This window comes from Thunnus thynnus, chromosome 1 (genome assembly GCF_963924715.1).
Source record: "Thunnus thynnus chromosome 1, fThuThy2.1, whole genome shotgun sequence".
Lineage (NCBI taxonomy): Eukaryota > Metazoa > Chordata > Actinopteri > Scombriformes > Scombridae > Thunnus > Thunnus thynnus.
Genome location: NC_089517.1, coordinates 26006383 through 26022702, shown reverse-complemented (window position 1 = coordinate 26022702; position 16320 = coordinate 26006383). Strand labels below are relative to the sequence as shown.

General features: G+C 38.9%; 1 protein-coding gene across 3 annotated transcripts in view; it reads left to right on the top strand.

Annotated features, from left to right (window-relative positions):
• tln2a (talin 2a) overlaps window positions 1–16320 on the top strand; it is a 96277-nt gene that overhangs the window by 35491 nt on the left and 44466 nt on the right. For all 3 annotated transcript variants that reach the window (XM_067593196.1, XM_067593206.1, XM_067593215.1), the window contains exons 3-11: window positions 6475–6646; window positions 7867–7964; window positions 9099–9228; window positions 9365–9517; window positions 10352–10494; window positions 11552–11679; window positions 12143–12206; window positions 12341–12445; window positions 15732–15887. In XM_067593196.1, coding sequence (XP_067449297.1) covers window positions 6511–6646; window positions 7867–7964; window positions 9099–9228; window positions 9365–9517; window positions 10352–10494; window positions 11552–11679; window positions 12143–12206; window positions 12341–12445; window positions 15732–15887 — 1113 coding nt within the window. In that variant the 5' untranslated portion in view covers window positions 6475–6510. The remainder of the gene's footprint in view (window positions 1–6474; window positions 6647–7866; window positions 7965–9098; window positions 9229–9364; window positions 9518–10351; window positions 10495–11551; window positions 11680–12142; window positions 12207–12340; window positions 12446–15731; window positions 15888–16320) is intronic.

The following is a 16320-nucleotide window of genomic DNA, read 5'->3' as shown; positions in this document are numbered from 1 at the left end:
AGTCAGGAGGAGGAGGAGGGATGCTTTCTGCTTATGTATTACAGTGTGGGAGTGTACAGTGTATTAATGACTATAGATTTGTATGTGCTCTGTCTGTGTGTGCGTGTGTGTTCCCATGCAACACTGTGTGAGGCCAGTCGGTCCCTTCTGTCTGCTTCAAGCATCTACTTTTGTTTAACTTCTAATTTCAGGAGTAAAAATTGCATTAGTTTCAAATGACAAACGACCGCAGAAGGTTGTTGATGTTGTGGAGGGTATCTCTGTTCTTAATAAAGCATGCAGGCAAAACAATGGTCAATGTGAACTGGCACTCAAGTTGCAACTGTATGATTCATCAGCCAACTATTCTCATGTAGTATTTCTGCTGGTTTTATTTGTTTCTTGCAGTGTACAATCATAAGTTGATTCCAAAATTTCACTGATTAGTCTTAATTCACCTGAAACGACTGTTAAGCCTATTTTGTTCATTTTAAAATGCCAAATCCAGGATTGGATAATGGAACTGAGTTTTATATTTTAAGTTATTGGGTTAAATACATTTTCCATTCCACATTTTCCCTTTTTAATTAAGATTTGAGTATGACTAACAATATGTCATTCAGACAAAATCTTTAACAAATTTATCAAACAAAGTCATGGTTTCTCTTGAAACTACTATTTTCACTCACAGTGGTTTATCATGCTGATGCTTATTGCAGAGCAATAGTTCCCAACTTTTATTTTGCCTTAAAATGAAGCCATGTGTGCATATGACCCCTCAGTCCAGGTTACATTAATATGTATGAGCTTCAACCAAAGAGTGATTTTCACTTCTCAGACTGTTAAATTTCATATATTTCTAGAGGGAGAGAGAGATGATTATTATATATAATATATAATTATAATGATATTTCCCAAGAAAAGACCAAAGATTATTGAACAGTATAAAAAATTAACATCATTTCCTGATCCTGATTTTTTTTTTTTTTTTTCTTCTTTTCTATCCAGTCCATAATTGTATAGATGTATCCTGTGACCCTCAAGTTGGGAATAGATGGTATTAGTGCACTGATAATAACAGTACCAGTGTTTTGTGACTACTGTTGTGAAAAGATCCTCTCTTAATAAATGAAAACATTTTATAATGTGATTCCTTTGACACATTTTACACTCCCTTTCACAATAAAAATCAGGGTTATTTTTTCTAAACAGACAGTGTCTTTTGAATTGCATTAGGACCATACATGATTACTGAGGGGGTTTTGTCGCTGCTGCATGCACACCGGAGTCACATTCCCACACTGCAGCCTAATTAGTTGGTTGCACTCAAGTGTTTTGGGGCCTGTACAATCACATTTGATCTCAGCAAATCCTTTCTCATCACAGGGAAAGGAAAATGTATGATAGGATGCTTTGGTGGTAATCCAGCTTTGACAGAGACGCTGCTTTTTTCTTGATGCAGGATGAAGGAGGGATTTACTTTCATTTGTTTTTTATATGAGTGTCCGACTAACAAATAAGCTCATTATTTGTTATGCTTGATTTGTATTTAATCAGTTAAAAAGTTTGATGTTAAACAAGCTGAAAATGTTATTTTCAATGTTTGTTTATGGAATTAATAACTCCCTATTGTAAATGCCTTGTTTGTGTGACGTTAAAGGTGCAGTGTGTAGCATTTAGTGGCATCTAGTGGTGAGGTTGTAGACCGCAACCAACTGAATACCCCCCCCCCCCCCCCCCCCCCCCCCCCCCCTCCCCTTCCAAGTAGTGTAGGACAAGTTAAGGAGAACCTATGGCAGCCTTGCAAAAAATGCAAAAGGCCCTCTCTAGAGCCAGTGTTTGGTTTGTCTGTTCTGGGCTTCTGTAGAAACATGGCAGTGCAACATGTCAGGCTCCGTGGAAGAGGACCATGGATGTATAATAAGAGCTGGATAGGGCGCTGCCGCTCAGTCTTGCAGCCAATTTTTCCCAGTGGCCACTTGCGGTATTGCAGCGAAAAATCCTCCTGCAGCCCAAAAAGTATTTTCCCCATATACCACCATTGTAAAAGACAATTATGACTCTTTCTATTATGAACTTTTGATCCATGGAAGTTTTATATTTGTAAAACTTTCCTTGAGCCGAGAAAAGCGATTTAAAAATCCATGACGTCATCACAATGTAAAGTCTATGGGCTGAGCAGGAACTCATTGGTGTGGCCAGTGGGAGAAACACTACTGCGCATATTCAGTGGGCTGCACAATGTGGAAACAAACCCGGAAGCCAGAAACTTTTTTTTGGCATATGCGCCAGTGGAGCAATTCTTATAGGACTGAATGGGTGCCATTTTTAATATCCATCTCTTATAATACATCCATGAAGAGGACCCACTCCCTCTGTAGATATAAAGGGCTCATTCTGACATAACAAAAACACAACGATTCTTATTCTCAGGTGATTATACACTAATTTAAATATACTTATGAATATTATATTCCATTTCTGCCAAGTCAGTTCTGCTAGATGCCACTAAATTCTACACACTGCGCCTTTAAAGAAATTATAATTCAGAGGATTCACATCAGGGCTCAACATGGTTTAAGGAAGGATAAATAAAACCACAGTGTCTGACATAACCATTTTTCATATTAGGCTAAGAGGATTTTATTCCAACAGGGCTGGTATCATAATCAAGTAACATTAAACTTACAGAAATATTGCGACAATAGTCTGTACTCAGTGGTTCCCACAGCTGGGGAGAGCAGCAGGTGAACAAACTGTCAATCACAAATGTCAGTCAATGCCCACACTGCAGATATCAAAGTGACTATAAGCCTTCAAATCTTACTAACAGAGCAATAATTTCCAGCACATTTAGCAGAGAGCCTGAATTTAGTGACCATAATAACTTGTTGAGAAAAGTTACTGACTAATTCTAGAGAGAAGTTGACGTTTTTTTTTGAATGGGAAGTCAATTGGAGCCAGCGTCTAGCAGCCGTCAGTGGTACTTTTAAGTTACTTCTACTTTGGCTTCAGCCTCAAGCCCTGCTAGTTGCTGCTTTGCTCAAACTTGGTCACAATGGGTAACAAAATGTGACTGAACAGAGCAATGACAGGGCTTGTACATGATCTTTGTCTACGTCCTGCCTGCACATATTTACAGCATACATTTTGACTCATAGCATTAGGACAGCTGCATGGTGAGTCAGCTGTCATCCTTTCAGCACACGTCAGATCAGGTCACATCTTTATCTGATTAGCAGGTTTACATACCAGTATCACAAATACAACAGTCGGTGTGTAGAAACTGCCCCAGAAAGAAAAAAAGATTGGGGGGTGGATTTGCAAAAGAAGGGTTATATATATTTTGAACTGTCACGGTAGACTGTAATTAAAACCATTAGTCATATCAAAAGATAATAATCCATTAAAATACTGTAAAAATCCAAAAGTGCAGATTTCAGTGCCATAAATGAGCTGTCTGGTTCCCACTCCGTAGTCCAGCTGGTGGATCCACTGATAACCACATCAACATATTATTACTTTATTATGCTCTGTCCTCATCGCTCCCTCTTATCTCTTTACTTCTTCCTGCTGTTTGCCTGACCATTCCTCAGGCTTATAGAGGCTGAAAATGCAGCGATTACGGTCTAAAAGAGGAATTGCACAGTATTCCTCTTATGGTTCTGCATGGTGTGTTTGCAGGGGCGAAAAAAAATAACACCCATAGGTAAAAAAAACCAAAAAAACCCAGATATCTGAGGCTCCAGTCTGTGATCTAATCGTAATGGGAAAGGAGGAGGACAAAAAGATAACATACCAACTCTGAGGCTTCATATAATGATATAGAATTTGTAGTATTCCAAAAATGTGTCCATGTACTTGTAAATCACCATCAGCCCCATCAGTGTTTCCACAAAGTCGCTTTTGTTGCTTTCATTCACTGAATTAGCTCTTGGACTTGGCCTTTAAGGGCACTGCTGAGAGTTTTGTGGTGTCATGATCCTGCCTTTAGGAGAGGCCTCTTCATGCTGGCAAATCAAGGGAATTGCAGGTTATATCAGTTTTAGGATGCCGTTCTGTCAGGCTCTGACAGCGTGTGTGATTATATTGTACATCGTCTTTGTGAGCCAATTGTCGGAAAAGTTCTTGGCTTCGGTCCAACCACCATCAACAACAGGTTTGCGGAGGTACTTGACTGACTGAGACAGAGCCCAAAGCCATAACTGCCACAAATTTACAGGCTGCACTAAGAAGAATGGCATCAATGAAGGCAGCTATTAAGCCCAAAATAAGATCGAATTTTATTTTATTGGAAATGAAATTGAAAGGAAAAAAAGGTGATGAACTGCTTCTTTGAAAGGCTGCCTAAAATGTGTTTGGTTTGTTAATTTTATATTCAAAGAAGAAGTGTTTTATAGTGCAAATAAATGCTAAACTGAGAGAAAACAGCACATTAGCATGATAGATTCTCTTCTGGCAACTTGTCATACATATTTTAAACAAGGTCTAGTTGTAAAACAACGTCTAGTTGTATTATTACCATGGTTCGACTCAGGATACTGCAGCAGAGTGTCAACGTTGTGTGCCAGACAAACACCTTCACCCCAGTGTGTGAACACATTTCACATAGGAACCAGATTCTCTGTGTGTGAGTCAGGGTCAGAAGCCAGCGGGAAAGATGAGGGGGGCTGCCTGTGTACTTCAGCCGTGGCCAGGACTGACCTCTCAACTTTGACCCCGGACACAGAGGGGCACTGTGCTACTATCGCACCCAGACAGGAGGTGCTCTGTTAGGGAGGTCACCGCTTTCTTCTCCTTCTTCCTGCATTTAATCTTTGTGAATCACAGCAGTGTTGGCTCTCGCCATTTCTTTGGTAAATTATAGATTTCTGTAATATATATAAAACACAGGTTTACTAACTCAAAGATTGTTATGGTGGCGGTTCTGTTGAATCTGTTGTTCAGGGTGTTTTAGTGATGTAACTGTAGATTTTATAAGCAGTAAGAGAATATGGGGCATGCTGGTAGTTTAACAGAGTTGGACCCATGCTGACTTTACATTTGGAGGATAATAAGCTGGAAATTGCTTTGCTGCCTCTGTATATGTGAAGATGATGATGTTTGTTTGGGCTCATTTTGATGTTCTTTGTCACAGCAAGAGGAAAACAGAGCTAAGTTTTTAGAAATGTTATGTTTTCAGCAGTGGTTGGCAGGACTGCAACTAACAGTTATTTTCATTATTGATTAATCTGTCCATTATTTTCTCGATGAATTGATTAATTGTTTGGTCTATAAAATGATGAAAAAGTGTCGATCACTGTTTCCCGAAGCCCAAGATGGCGTCAGAAAATGTCTTGTTTTGTACTGACCAACAGTCCACAACCCAAAAATATTTAGTTTACCGTCATAGACTAAAGATACCAGAAAATATTCACATTTTGGAAGCTTGAATCAGAGAATTTGGACTTTTTTTTTGGACTTAAAAAGGACTCAAAACGATTAATCGATTATCAAAATGGAGATTAATAGTTGGAAACTAATCGATTTAATCCTTGCAGCTCTAGTGGTTGGTTTTTGACCCACCTAATACACTGGAAAAAAATAAATCTGAGCAGATATAAATGTAAATGGGGTCTTTGGAAAAACAAAGTAGTTCCCACTTCAAGTAACTAATATGGACATTTTCAAAATTAAGTAGGTTTCAATTAAAGATAATCATTTAAAACTCTTAAAGTTAAGTAGATCATACACTCAAATGACCAGAGAAATGCTTAAATTAAGACTTGAAAATGAATTTTTTTATGTAAAAAATTTTTAGTAGTTTATACAAAGATTAGTCTTGCTTGAGCAACATGATAATCTGATACAAAAAGTTGCCTTCATTTTTTGAAATAGATCAAGCAGGATATTATTATCAGTGTATGAAAGAAGAGGAGGATTACCTGTTAAATTCTAGATGTTGTGGTTGTAGCTTTGTTTCTTTATTTTACCTTTTAAATTCTCCTGCCCAAATATTCTCTTAGACATTGTTTTTGTCCCCAGCCAGGACCAGATGGGCCGATTTTTAAAAATGTGATCATGTAGTCTGAAGCATAACAATGGCCTCACTATGCATAAATTAACACTTTCTTCACATTCATAAAATTTCATTGTTTACGACAGTGCAAGGCAAAGTGTGTGTGTGTGTGTCCCAACAGCCACAAGAAAGTAGACGTGTGAAGTGAAAACCAGTTTTAGGTTGTGCCTTTTTTTTTTTTTTTTTTTTAGTTTCGTGGGAAAGTAAAAAAGATGTCACCCTTTATATCAAGCATAGCAGTAATGCCAGGGTATTCACATTCCAAAATCATAGTTATCTAAACTATGAGTGTAAAAAGTGAGAGAATTCCTTCTCCTCTAACATCTGGCTCATTTATCATGGTCAATGAGTGTTGTCACTGTGCTCAAGTTTTGTATTTTCTGGACTTGTGCCACGCAATAAACCCAACCTCTCCCTCTCTGTGCTTCCGTATGCAGGTGTAGCTGCAGCCCCCGCCCCCACCGCCCGCCAAGATGGTGGTGTTGTCGCTGAAAATCTGCGTTCGCCAATGCAACGTAGTGAAGACCATGCAGTTTGAGCCCTCCACAGCCATCTACGATGCCTGTAGGATCATCAGAGAGAGGGTTCCTGAGGCTCAAACCGGACAGGGTGAGAATGATAAAATAATGACATTCAGATTGCGCCACATACATAGGTGTGGCCTGAATAAAGCAGCTTGTTGGCACTGATCAGTCAGGAGTCTTCAAAGGTAAAGAAGGAGACTTTCACAGCTCTGGCAAAGATGAGAACAGCAGACCAAAATATATTGGGTGTGACAACTCAAATAGTTTAAATACAATAATTCAAAGCTGTATTCAAGTCAGAATTGTGCAAGTCAAATCTCATTTGGCACGTTAATATGTCAATTCAACTGTTTTGAGGATGGATGTGGTGCTTTCAACATGGGAACAAAACATTATAGATTTAAGAACAGTAAAATCTGTGTGCAGATTTATATTCAAGTACTATCACGATTCCTCAGATTCCCTTCCTTTCTGTCTGATAAACTCATGCCAGAATCAGACTACTCAACACTTTTGTCTTTTTTTTTTCTTCCAAGAATGTTTTTATGATAACTTTTCCATCATATAGGTTTGAAAAGCACATAAAAATCAGAATTTGGCAGGAAAAAACAAAACAACAACGCTTCCCTCCAAATTCCCTCACTTTCTTGCTACTTTTCTATCTTTTTAGATACATCTAAATAATTTCTATAAATATTTTTAAAAGATCATTGTCAACAACATTGACATCAACAAAATATTTATAAAAATAAATAAGAAAGCTAAGTAAATAACAACCGTTTCACCCCTTATAAGGTTAATATATCTTGTAAGGTATAGCATTACATTTACATTCAAACATGACCCAATACTTATCTGATAATTTTTCCTTCTGAGATGGCCACTGTGTCTGTGATTAGGTCATCATGGAGTCACAGATTCTTGCTGTAACTTGGCCGACAGACATGGCAGCCCACCTGTTGAGCCCATATCAATCATGCCGTCTTTTACAACCTGCCATATGACTCCTTGTTGCAACATCATGTATACAGATGTGCATGAAGAGCGCTCTGTGCTCCTGTGGGCAGAACATGTCGTAGAAGTTGTCAAATTAGGCAAGAAGATGGGAACATTTTTGTCCTCCACTACGACACACTACGCAGAGTAAAATGAGCTATTGTTGCACCTGACATTTATTTCCCAGCACCCCATGTCTATCAGGTCAGGCCATTATTGAGCTGATGTCATGTAGTCTGATAGCAGCATAAAAAATAACTTGCATCACAATAGTCTCTAAAATGTTGCTGTTTCTTCTCACTGCTGCAGCTTCGGACTACGGTCTGTTTCTGTCTGATGAAGACCCCAGAAAAGGCATCTGGCTGGAGTCTGGCAGGACTCTGGACTACTACATGCTCCGCAACGGGGTAAATATATAAACCTGTTGAACCCAACACACACACACAAACACACACATACAGTATATACACACACACAAACACACACACACATATATTTATATAGACAATCAAACACTCTATGACTGTTACCATGGAGTGAGTGTTTATCCTGAGCAGTGTGTGGCAAAGGTTAAAGTGAGCACTTGAAGAATAACAATAACGTACATACACACACACACACACACACACACACTCTCACCGGGTTACACCGAGAACTATGTGTGACTGAAACCCTGGAGGGAGATGTGTGAATAACATTGACCCGGACAAACACATCAACAGCACACGTTGGAGCTCAATGTGCGCAACTGACACAAACACACAGACACACACACACACACACTCTCAGGTTCATATCCTGAGCACATTTGCATTTATATCCAGATCATGTGTATAGTAACCTGAGAACTAGCATGCTTGAATCCAGATGTTCTAATAGCACAGTGTTAATTGATGGGGTCAAGTGCAATATAATGATATTTTTTTTATTTGAATACATCAGAACAAAGACAGTGTACAATATACATTATAGACAAGTCATACGGAGGAGTACAAATGAGTAAAAAACAGTGAAGAAAAAGAGAAAATAAACGCAGAGGATAAAAGTGGATGTCTAGAAAATGAGAACTTAAAAGTGAGTTTTAAAGATGTGCTTTCAGCCATCTGTAGACTTTTTTTTTTCCAGCTTGTTTCAAAGTGTCTGATCCCTGCTGCCAAAGGCTCTACCAACTCCATACATCTGTGGGTTTTTAGTTTTGCAGCTCTAAATGGTTTCTCCTCTTCAAATCCACCAAAGGCAACCCAGGTAGAAGGCATGACTGTGACCAATTATTCTGAACCAAATCTCTCCTCATTGTTGTGATTGGAAGGGAGCAGCGGGCTGTGATAGGCAGCCGTTAAATGAGGTTTTCTGGCCTATATTCTCCCCTCTCACCATGCAACCTCGGTGCATTTGATCATTTTTCTCAGTGGTTACTTTCAGTCTCTCTCTCTCTCTCTGTTTCTCTCTCTCTCTCTCTCAATCTCTCTTTCATTTAATTCCTGAATTCCTGTCTTTTTGATTCTTCTTTTTGGTTCTCGGTTGCTTTCTTTCCTGAGCAGGACATCCTTGAATACAAGAAGAAGCAGAGGCCCCAGAAAATCAAAATGTTGGATGGGGCTGTTAAAACCATCATGGTCGACGACTCCAAAACAGTGGGAGAGCTGCTTGTGACTATATGCAGTAGAATAGGTACAGTAATTTAGATGGGCGCTGTGTAGGTCTTAAACTGTCACTCGTCCTTCATTGGGTATTTAAAACATATAGACAAAAATTTGATCTAAACATGTCAAATCTGACGAGGATGTTTTTCTCTTTCGATTTACAGGCATCACCAACTATGAGGAATACTCTCTGATCCAGGAGACGGTGGAGGAGAAGAAAGAGGAAGGGATGGGTACGCTGAAGAAAGACAGGACACTGCTACGTGACGAGAGGAAGATGGAGAAGCTGAAAGCCAAACTACACACAGACGACGACTGTGAGTTCAGTGCGGAAGTACAGTAGAATTACATGTGACCTGACGGCGTAGTTGATGGCGCTCATTTGTTTCTCATTAAAGCATCTGTGCTTAAAAACAACTGCACATCTGCCCTGATTGGTGTGTTGATTTTCCCCTCTTAACAAAAACGTATTGCTCTTTAAACATAAAAAATATTTTTCAGCACACGGTGACCATTCAATAACCATTTTAACAGTTGCGTGTGAAATCTACCATCAGATTAGCCCTTTGCTCTCCCATCTTGCATCCATTTCTCCTCAATGTGCTCAGACCCAAAGACCATCTGATATACACCAGTATATCTCATCTTGAATTTATCTTTTTTTAAGCATACTTGGCATTTTTGACAGCACAGAGAGTGTTTCCTTTGATAACACAGCAATATATCTGGAACCTATTACATTAGATACAAATGTAATACGATGTCATACACCTGTCCTTTATAACATTATGCAGTTCACAGTAATGTTAGAGCAAAATCCAAACTGTAAGGTCTAGGGAACTCTATGCATAGCTTAGAAAGGATCTAAAAAAAATTGCCAGTCAGATCATAGTCTAGTACATAGAGCACACTGTGGATGTTGCCACCAGAAAATGAATAAGGGCTGTTTGGAATGGATTACTCCGGTTATGAATTCTTACAAATCCACAGATACCTTTATCACATTCTTATTGTTCTCATCGGTCTTTGCTGTAACCACACATATTGGAAAATAACCCTGTAAATAAAACTAAAGTGTAGGTTATTTGTCTGCCTTTTATAGAAGCGACTGGTATAATTTTAATCCCTGTGCCTGTATTTTGTGTTGTCAGTGAATTGGTTGGACCACAGCAGAACATTCAGAGAGCAGGGCGTGGACGAGAACGAGACGCTTCTGCTCAGGCGCAAGTTCTTCTACTCGGACCAGAACGTGGATTCTCGAGACCCCGTCCAGCTCAACCTGCTTTACGTACAGGTCTGACTCTCACTCTGCCACGTTAATGCCTCTGTTTGTTTTTCTAACAGCTTCTCTTTATTCACTTTCTAGTAAAACCAACTAATGACTCTTGTAGCTGCAGAAGCACTGTGGTACAATTTTTGTGCCTCAAGCCGAATCAGATACGTCTAGTAGAGTCGACAGCACATCATCACTCCAACCAGTTCTAACATACATACGTTCGTCTGAAGTCTCCCCTCCTCCTTCTACATGAGAATGTACAAACCAGACGATATACTGTGTCATTTTTTCCCATAGTCCCCTAATGGCTACAAGCAGCTATCAAAATGTGCAGTGACAGATGGCTTGTGAATTGAGAAATGCATGGTTGATCCTCATTAAATATCAAACCAGAGCACCAGTAGGTTTTGACTCATTTCTGTATGAAGAGGAGCAGTGGTGGAAGAAGTACTCAGATCATTTACTCAAGTAAAAGTACCAATACAACAATATAAAAATATTCCATTACAAGTAAAAGTCCTGCATGAAAAACATAAATGAAAAACACATAATGAGTATTAGCAGCAAAATGTACCAGTATTAAAGTAAAAGTGGTGGTTTGGTCCCTCTGACTGATATATTATTATATATGACATCATTAGATTATTAATACTGAAGCATCAGTGTTAGAGCGGCATGTTACTGTTGTAGCTGCTGGAGGTGGAGCTAGTTTCAACTACTTTATATACAGTTGTGTATATACCATTGTGTCAGATCTTAATCTTAAAATGAATCTTAAGATTTGTGTCAAATCTTAATCTGAAAAGCAACTAAAGCCGTCAAATTAATGTAGTGGACTAGAAAGTACAATATTTCCCTCTGAAATGTAGTGGAGTAGAAGTATAAAGTAGCAGAAAAAGGAAGTACAAGTACCTCAAAATGGTTTTTAAGTACAATACTTGAGTAAATGTACTTAGTTACTTTCCACCACTGAAGAGGAGTAAGAGTTCACAGAAGAAAATGCAAGTGCAAGCCAACATTAAGCTAAATTCTTTTAGCTGTTCATAACTAATGGAAGGTTTCATTTGTCTTTCAGGCCCGCGATGACATCCTGAACGGTTCTCACCCTGTATCATTTGACAAGGCCTGTGAGTTTGGAGGCATTCAGGCCCAGATCCAGTTTGGACCTCATATAGAGCACAAACACAAACCTGGATTCTTAGAGTAAGCATCTAACCCACAAGCAGATCTCCCAGTGGTGCAACATGTCATTTCACATTGACTAGTGCAGCATTTTCAAGTAAACAAAATCACTCACAAAACAGAAATAAAACAAGCTGTGAGTCATCCCAAGACCTTCTGCTCGCAAAATGTGTTTTGTTCCTTCATTTTAAACCTGTTCCAGAAGTAAATAATGAATTTTCACTGGATTCTTCTCAGACATTTAGTGTAGAACTCATTTGATTAGAATAAAGTGGACTAAAAGTAAAAAAAAAAATTCCAAACAAAAAAATCCAGTCCTCCATGGAAGTACTGATAGAAATATTTGTGTTCATATTATAAATCCTGCCTTGGCAGTGTATGAAACTGAGATTTCTTGAGAGTTTTAAGGCTGTAACAGAAAATTGAAGAACTCATACTTTTTATATGAAGTTCAGCCTCTTTCTGTTTTTCATTTTTTTCCTAGCCTGAAGGAGTTTCTACCCAAAGAATATATAAAGCAGCGAGGAGCTGAGAAGAAAGTATTCCAGGTGCTGTCATGGTTTCTCTCTTAATAAATGCAGATATTGATTTTTTTTTTTTTTTTTTTTTTTTTGATTCAACTTATTTAACAATTGTGCACCAAATGTCCAGACAGATGAATACATGTTTGACCTACTTACAGGAACACAATCACTGCGGAGAGATGACGGAGATTGAAGCAAAAGTGAAATATGTGAAACTTGCAAGGTCTCTGCGGACATATGGAGTATCTTTCTTCCTGGTCAAAGTAAGTTGAACGTTTATTTCTGTGATTTTTTTACAAAAATACAACATTTTTATCAAGTACCACTGCACCATTTTATTCAAGAGATCTTCTGCTCTCAAAGTAAAAAAAAACCTAGCCTGGAGTTCTTCTCTCCTCGTTTTTAAATTGAATTATTTAAAGTAGGAGAGGCTTTTGAGATTTTGGAATAACTTGGACATGTAGTTTGAGCTTTTTATCTCTTGAGTGTGAAATCTTGTCCCTGGGCTCGGTGTTAACTGGATGAGGGAGTTGAAGGGAACTACCCAGCAGGTGGGGTAATTGTTCGGGGTCCACCTGAACTTTCAAAGCTTTTCATGTCACCCAAACAAAAGAAAGATCCTGCTGGCCATTTCCTATATACACACTACAAAAAAAAATACTAGAAACAAGACAAACATTATGTAATATAATAAAATTAACAAGTATTAGGCAAAAACAATCTTTATTCTTAATATAACTGTAATAAACAATGACACTTTAACGTTACGAGACTGCACAGAAGGATCTGAAAATACTCATCTGGAATTGCCTACAAAGAACAAAAGAATACACGTTTTGCACCTGTGCATGCTAATATAACTACTCCCTCAAAGCCTTATTTGCAAAATTAAAAATTGCTTTTCTTTTGTTATATAAATTATACTTTTACCCTGCTCTTTGAGATGATCTCATAATGAATTCAGAGTAGACTGCATATCATTGGTGAGCGTAACCATTCTCAAGCATTATTTAGATGAAACCGAGTATATACAAAACCATTTTCACTCTTCAAATATGGAAACAGAAATAGAAACAAAAGCATACGAGGGAAGAGACCCCAAGGGATACATCTCTATCTTTTTCTCAGCTATTCACTAACACACACATACAAACACAGGCGTGCACACACACACTCGCCGGCAGCACCTCGTCTGCTGGGAGTTCAGCGTTTACCTGGAAGAAAACCAAATGTTGCCTGTGCAGCCGAGTGTGGCGCTGAGATTATTTCAGAGCGAGAGGGAGGAAGTGGAGTGAATGAAGGAGACATCGTGCAGGCAAACCTCGGGACACTTAACTCTCCCAAATAGTCTGACTGCCAGCGGATGCCTGCTGATAGGAGCAATTTGCTGATTTCCAGTTGTACTACCAGTGGAGCTGCTATACCCAGAGTGACAGATAACACACATCTTTTGTTGCCAAGACTAACTGCATAAAGACATTGGAACTGTCCACGTCTGCATCGATAAATTGCTTTCCAGTTGTCACCTCTTCTGACTCTGCTGCTGAGCTCTCATAGAAAATGAGATCATTTCCGGTAATTGCTTGAAATAAAGGTTGCTTGTGCTGACTCTGCCAGGCAGCTTCTGGCTTTTCATCAGTAGCTTTCAGCGCCAGAGGATAAGGGCAAAGATGAAGTATTAAAAAAAACAACCCAAAACAGTCCCTATTAGATTGGAGCTCCCCTCATCAAGTCTTCATTTACAGTAGCCCACACATCCCAAAGTCCTGTAAGTCCACGCCGCACCCTGCTTTTTATTCCTTTTTAAGCATAAGACACACAAATCTTAAACCATTATGCACCTCCTGGTCTTGGATCTGCTTTCCCCATGATCCATTTGACATCTTATCTTCTCACCTCTGTCGTTTCGGTCATCCTTGAGTATAATCCAGTGGAGCAGAAACATCTTAAAAATAACGCAGGAAAAAAAAAAAAAAAAACACAGCCTATAGTCCCTAACCCATAACCCCTGGAGGCCCCAGAGAGTTTACAGGCCCTCCAGGACATTTACACAACTCACCTCTTTGCCCTCACGTCACAGCCCATCACGTTCTGTCCATCTGCTCACGGACTGCAGCTCCTGCAGAGACGTTTGCTCTTTCCATGCTAGAGATAGAGAAAAAAGACGTCTGTGGGCTCAGAGAGAGTCTGACATTAGAGGTTTAGTGAATACTGTGGAGTTTGAGAGTTGTTGACAGGCAGACAAAGACATGGATTAAGACACAACATTTTAATTACTAAGTGGGAAAAGTTGGGTTTTCTTATTGGTTAGACAGATGAATACCCATCTTGGCGGATCAGTGTGACAGCAAAATGAGAGTTTCATGCTGTTAGGCCTGTGTGTTTAATTTTTGTGTCTTGAATTGTTAATCTGTCCTGTTCTCCAAATGCAATGAGTAGGCAAGCGAATATGAAAATTAAACAAAATTAATGTGGGCAAAAATTGCTCGCTGAAGGGAATGAAATGGACATTTAAATGGTTTGTTTGCATCATGGGTTATTTTTTCTGTAGGTTTATCGCCTGATTTCATTTACTCAATCAGCCTTCGTTCATACAGGGTGGTCCAATGAGAGTTAACTCTCTTTTGCATGAGTGCCCTGTACTGTAAACACAAGCTCATGAAAGCAGAGACGCTACAAGTTATAAATTATTATAAATACATACAATACGAATACAATTAAAAGACCAAATAACATTAAAACACACAAGGCTTCAATGGAGGTACAGATTGAAAGGATGAAAGCAGACATCAAAACAGTAATAAATAATGAAACACAACATGTGGCTTTTGTAAACCTACAGTGAGACAACCTGCAGGGACAAGTATTGTCAGTGTAGGATTTGATTAATATTTTTTAAAACAGGTAAAAGACTTCAAGTGAAATCACTTGTTCTGTTAAATTAATTTCATCTAAGTATAATGGCTTTTTTCGCTCTGTTCTTTCAAGGTTCATTCAAGTCCAGTCATGTGGAGCAGTTGGCTTCCTTTCCTTTACTGCATAAGTGATGAGAGATACAAAGACTAAGCTCTATAAATATTTAGCAAAGAATGCAGGGAAAGTCAACTCAAGTCAGTACAGTGATGCTTTGTCAAACTAAATTTTGGTAATAATATGACTGTGAAATGAACTAGTCACTGCCCATTTAGGGTGTAGGATGTTCAGTGTAAGGCACACTAAAGGAGACAAAGATTTGTGTCATCTTGTCAAGAATATTACTTTTTTTTTTAACTTAATACCTGTTTTTGTCACTGAATAATCAACCACAGAAATTGTTGGGTTGTCCTTGATAATTATGGCTGCAGAATGTTGTAATTGTTAGAGATTCTTTATAATATGATGCTTTCAGTTAAGAGAAGGAAACTGGCAAGTTCAGGATTACCAAGTGCCTTTGGTCTGTGGTCCGGTTTAATTCAGTGTTTGTTTAGCGTGAAGTTTTCTGCTTAATGTCAGGGTATTTGTCAGGTTTGGAAAGTTTTTGAGGATTAAATAAAGTGTATGTTTTTGCAGGAAAAGATGAAGAGTAAGAACAAGCTGGTACCGCGGCTCCTGGGGATCACCAAAGAGTCTGTGATGAGAGTGGATGAGAAGACCAAAGATGTGGTTCAGGAGTGGCCACTCACCACAGTGAAGAGGTGGGCGGCGTCACCCAAGAGCTTCACCCTGGTAAGACTCGCATGCTCTTACAAAGCATCCACAGAATTACAACCACAGCAACGATTTAATGTGAAAACCTGCAACGTTTGGCTGGACGCTGGTCTCGCCTCAGACTACAAGTTAGTGTGAAAATTTTAGGTCTCTCTGAAGAGTTTCTTTCACAAGAATACACAATGTTTGGGTACTGCTGGCTTTGTTCTTGCATCCATTTTATCTTTTATTCAATCTGCCCAAACTAGGCAGTCTAACTCTAGTTGTAAATAAGTACGACAGGCTCCCAGTAAAACCAACTGTTCCGCAGTGGCCATAAAACAATCGCTGCAGTTCTCAGTCTGCCTGTCCTTTCATTCCGCCGTGCACTTCTGTTATTGAACAGACTCTTTTGTCTTCCCTGTCAATATTCCTCTTTTGTGTCAGCACCCGCAGTCAATGAACAACATGG